The sequence below is a fragment of the Cimex lectularius genome, unplaced genomic scaffold (genome assembly GCF_000648675.2).
Source record: "Cimex lectularius strain Harlan isolate CLEC.00 unplaced genomic scaffold, Clec_2.1 scaffold85, whole genome shotgun sequence".
In the NCBI taxonomy this organism is placed as follows: domain Eukaryota; kingdom Metazoa; phylum Arthropoda; class Insecta; order Hemiptera; family Cimicidae; genus Cimex; species Cimex lectularius.
The window spans coordinates 165,310-170,550 of record NW_019392718.1 but is presented as its reverse complement, the minus strand read 5'-3'; the positions used below and the strand labels follow the sequence as shown (position 1 = coordinate 170,550).

Below are 5,241 nucleotides of genomic sequence, written 5' to 3'. Positions count from 1 at the left end.
TCCTATTCCCTCATTATGTTTATCTAGTTGGCTGAGAAAATATTTCACCTGTACGATCTTGTTCTAAGGGGTTTTTGTTAAACAAGTAAAATATTCAGTTGAAGTAATTAAAACATATTTTATGTGATATGATTTTTAAGACGTGATTAGGTGCACAAGAAATGTATTATTGATTTATTTACACTCCAATGGTTTTCAATTGTGTTACTGTTTGGTTAAAGGAGTTGCTCGGACAGAAAGAGAAAAGCAAATTAGATTTACCGTGAACTTTCCCCTTTTTCCCGAACACCCAGATATCCAAATGAGCGCCATGACGAACGAATCGGTGTAAAAATAAAACGCAGGTCGTTTCATTTGATGTCTTTTATTTCACTCTTGTTGGAATAAATAATTAATTACATTTATTGGTAGACGGGAGCGTAGCGGACGAGGCGAACGAGTGGTTCGGGGTTGTAAGCGTACACGGGTCCTGAAAGGGGTTTGACGTCGGTGTACTTCACACTGGCGACAAAGTTGGTCGGCTTCTCTTCCATTTTATACGCTTCGGTCATAGGTGCGACTTGTTTCACGAAGTAAGTCGGTTGGAAAGCCTTAAAATGTTAATTAAAGGATTAATTTTCATTATCTATAGCTACTTATAAACTAACAGTTTTTAGAGTAAGAATCAAACAAGTTTATTTCTTTAAAAGAAGTTAATTTTTAACAGTGAACTATTCTATAACAAAATAAATGAGGCTGTTTTGAGGAACTGTAAAGAGGGGACTTTTACAGGTTTCATCGATCGTTTTTCCCAATAACTATAGCCTTCTTTTATAAATATAACATTAGTATTTATAATAGACCTGAAGTTTATTATGAAGACTCGAGCTTTTCTACTTTTTACACATTTAATCGTACCTGATGTACACTCATCACCCCCTATTTTCGCTTTTACAGAAGGACTTTTTTTAACAGAAAAACCAGATCGGAATTACAGAAATTAAAAATTGGTACCTCGATTATACAAATTTAAGAATTTTCAGATTGTTAGATAATAAATTTAACAATTTAGTTAAGTTGAACTTTTCCAGCCTGGCCATGCTTATACTATTAATTTTCGGTAAAAGCTTGAAAAATAACCGAAACTTATTTGGTTATTCTAGAGAGTTCCATGAGAATCGTCGAGTCGATTTCAACTATTATTATGAATTCCTATTTCTGTTATTTAGTCTATATCGTATTGAAACAATACCCTTAAACTCTTCGATTTATAATTTGATAAAACTGTGTATACGTGGAAAGAAAGATGATAGAAAAAAATAGTAATTAGAAATAAAATTACTTGAAGTTTGGCTGGGAGTGGTGCAGGGGCGAATGGTTTCGCTTGTTGTTCGTCTGCCTGTTTGAGGGGAGCCGTCGTGTACCGAACTTTCTGGAGCCTTCCATCAGGAAGGTAGACGTGATATTCACCGGAATCCGATCCCTGCTGGGCCTTAAGCCGCGCCATCACTTCCTCGGTCACTTTGGCCAAATCGCTCATCTCGGTCGGCTTGGGAGAGACGACGAAGTAGAAGCTCCTCTGGTCGTTGGGGGCTTCGGCGACTGCTGCGGCTACGAGGCAGAGAACGATGAACAACTTCATGTTTCGGCTGTTGACGAACTGATACTCGAACCTTTTGTTTTGGAAGCATATATACTCGAGGATCCCTTCCTTGACCTCAAACACGACGTATTTCCACACAGCCAATAGAGCTATATGTATTCCTATCAGTACTGATATATTCTAACTAAATTAAGTTGAATTTAAATTAAATTATTAATACAAGTATCAGAATAAACATTAATTGAATAAGCTATTAAGGGAGTTGATGTACAATCTAATAAAATCGTTCTGCTACACGTTCTATTGATAAAATTATTTATTTACCGTTATTTTCACCCAAGTTCAGTTTGTCCTTAATTTCCCTGAATGTGTAGGCGTGTGAATGTGTTCTTATATATAAAGTTAATACGAATTGCGACAAAAAGTTTAGATAGTATATTAAGAATAACTTCTTGTGAGTTTATATCGATTGGGAACATTTTCAGCCTACTCATTCAATCAATCAGCTTCATTTAAAGGCATAATTTGTTACTTGTTTAAGGTTTCAAGTAAAGAAACTTCGCCAAGTATTTTTTAAAATCAAAACACGTTTTCATACATTAGCCAGGTTTATTTACTTCTACCCTTTTGTAACAGGTTCTTTAAAATTTTTCAGGCCCCTCTACGAAAATTTGTGAATAACCCATTTGGGCTGCCGATGATTAAGCCCGAAACCATTATAACAAAATAATTTTCACCACGGAATATTTCGTTTTAATTTTTCACCAATCTTTTAAATTATAAAACCGTGGAACTTACAACAAATTCATTTATTATTTTAGGCTAATGTAAGAATAGCAAGTGGTCAACATTTAACACAAATATATCTACGACTAATCTCTCTCTAATCTCTCATAATCTCTCTATATTATTAAAAATATTTTGGCTTAAATGTGCGAACTATCTGTGAAGAAGAGAGGAGAAAAGAGAGAGACATTTTTTCCTTTATTTTTTCACCGATAATAAATATATGATTAAAAAAAGTCCAAAACTGGTTCTGCCTAAATGGCAGATTTAGGAAAGTTTCGGCGGGCTGGAGCATGAATTAGGCTAGCTTCATAAAATCCAAGAATGAGTGCACATGAACTTGCTGAAGGACTTGCAGCTTTTAGAACAAATTTTACACAGCATACTGGTAAACTATGAATGAATGAATGAAGCGGGATACAAGGCAAAGCGGGCAGAACCTTTTGTAATTTGTAATAAAAACAAAACAAAAGGTTTTGCTAAAGAACATGTCTACAAGTCTCTCTCACTCTCTCTCTCTCTCTCTCTCTCTCTCTCTCTCTCTCCTTTTCTCTATTCTTCTTTCTTTTTCCACTAGTGGGTTAGACCGCGATATTTAAGGAAATAAGCAAAATACAAAGCTATGTTAAAGCATTTAAATTTTAGGAAATATTACCAAAATGGTACCTAAAGGTAACAACAGAAGGGTTGCAAAAATTTTTTGTAAGTATTTTAATTTTGTTCAAACAATAATAACAACCTAATATTATTACCTAAAAATTAAACTCGCCCACAGGTTTAGTTTTTTAATAGAGGGGGTCGACTCTACCACTTATCTCGTTCGGTTTAGAACGAACATTATAGTGTAAATGAACGAAATCTCTGCTGTAAATTTTGTGGATTATTAAATTAAACTTCGTATAACTCATAATTTTATTGGTAAAAAATCACACGTTTTTGTATTTGACAATTGAAATGGCTAAATAATACTTAATGGGCTTTTGTAAAGTAAATAAATTCCAAAGAGGGATTCAATTAATCCACATTTCACATACTTCTTTTGTTATAATCAACTATATATTTTTTCAGATGTTTCCATGAAGTGTTTATTTAAAAACGTTCTATTAGATGGATGAAGATATGATGCCCTGTTCTGAGGCTATTGAAAAAATAAGAATGTGAAACGTGGTTCGATTCTTACGTAAAATGTGCGTGATGAACCTAGCAAAACGTTACAAACTGGTTGACTAACAGCAGCACATAGTTGGATTTATGAAGGGCGTTAATACTCAACCGTCGGCCGATGGCGGAATACTGATAAGCGCTCTTGTCGATTACTATTCAGAATTACGGCGTGTTTGAGGTCAAGGATGAGATCCACGAGTATATATAGTCTTCCAAAACAAATGGTTCGAGTATCAGTTCGTCAACAGCCGAAACATGAAGTTGTTCATCGTTCTCTGCCTCGTAGCCGCAGCAGTCGCCGAAGCCCCCAACGACCAGAGGAGCTTCTACTTCGTCGTCTCTCCCAAGCCGACCGAGATGAGCGATTTGGCCAAAGTGACCGAGGAAGTGATGGCGCGGCTTAAGGCCCAGCAGGGATCGGATTCCGGTGAATATCACGTCTACCTTCCTGATGGAAGGCTCCAGAAAGTGCAGTACACGACGGCTCCCCTCAAACAGGCAGACGAACAACAAGCGAAACCATTCGCCCCTGCACCACTCCCAGCCAAACTTCAAGTAATTTTATTTCTAATTACTATTTTTTTCTATGATCTTTCTTTCCACTTATACACAGTTTTATCAAATTATAAATCGAAGAGTTTAAGGGTATTGTTTCAATACGATATAGACTAAATAACAGAAATAGAAGTTCATAATAATAATTAAAATTGACTTGAGAATTCTCAAAGAAAAATAACTAGAATAACCAAATACATTTCGGTTAGTTTCAAGTCTTTACCGATAATTAATTGGTATAATCATTGCCAGGCTGGAAAAGTTCAATTTAACTAAATTGGTAAATTTACTATCTAATAATCTGAAAATTCTTAAATTTGTTTAATCCAGGTCCGAATTTTTAATTTCTGTAATTCCGATTCGGTTTTGTAAAAGCGAAAATAGCGGGTGATGAGTGTACATCAGGTACGATTAAATGTGTAAAAAGTAGAAAAGCACGAGTCGTCATAATAAACTTCAGGTCTATTATAAATACTAATGTTATATTTATAAAATAAGGCTATAGTTATTGGGAAAAACGATCGATGAAACCTGTAAAAGTCCCCTCTTTACAGTTCCTCCAAACAGTCTCATTTATTTTGTTATAGAATAGTTCACTGCTAAAAATTAACTTCTTTTAAAGAAATACACGTGTTTGATTCTTACTCTAAAAACTGTTAGATTATAAATTGCTACAGATAATGAAAAGTAATCCTTTAATTAACATTTTAAGGCTTTCCAACCGACTTACTTCGTGAAACAAGTCGCACCTATGACCGAAGCGTATAAAATGGAAGAGAAGCCGACCAACTTTGTCGCCAGTGTGAAGTACACCGACGTCAAACCCCTTTCAGGACCCGTGTACGCTTACAACCCCGAACCACTCGTTCGCCTCGTCCGCTACGCTCCCGTCTACCAATAAATGTAATTAATTATTTATTCCAACAAGAGTGAAATAAAAGACATCAAATGAAACGACCTGCGTTTTATTTTTACACCGATTCGTTCGTCATGGCGCTCATTTGGATATCTGGGTGTTCGGGAAAAAGGGGAAAGTTCACGGTAAATCTAATTTGCTTTTCTCTTTCTGTCCGAGCAACTCCTTTAACCAAACAGTAGCACAATTGAAAACCATTGGAGTGTAGATAAGTCAATAATACATTTCTTGTACTTCT

At 35.5% G+C, this 5,241-nt stretch overlaps 2 protein-coding genes across 2 annotated transcripts; one reads left to right on the top strand and one right to left on the bottom strand.

The window, feature by feature from the left end:
* Window positions 1–348: 348 nt before the first annotated feature.
* LOC106670841 lies at window positions 349–1,668 on the bottom strand. Its single transcript, XM_014401490.2, has 2 exons — window positions 1,322–1,668; window positions 349–590 (listed from the first exon to the last, which is right to left on the bottom strand). Exons 1-2 carry the CDS (start codon window positions 1,619–1,621, stop codon window positions 402–404), a joined length of 489 nt encoding a protein of 162 aa, XP_014256976.1. The 5' UTR covers window positions 1,622–1,668; the 3' UTR covers window positions 349–401.
* A 1,807-nt stretch (window positions 1,669–3,475) lies between these two features.
* On the top strand, window positions 3,476–5,041 carry LOC106670849. Its single transcript, XM_014401503.2, has 2 exons — window positions 3,476–4,087; window positions 4,800–5,041. The coding sequence occupies exons 1-2, from the start codon at window positions 3,788–3,790 to the stop codon at window positions 4,986–4,988; spliced, it is 489 nt and encodes a 162-aa protein (XP_014256989.1). The 5' UTR covers window positions 3,476–3,787; the 3' UTR covers window positions 4,989–5,041.
* The last annotated feature ends 200 nt before the right edge of the window (window positions 5,042–5,241 follow it).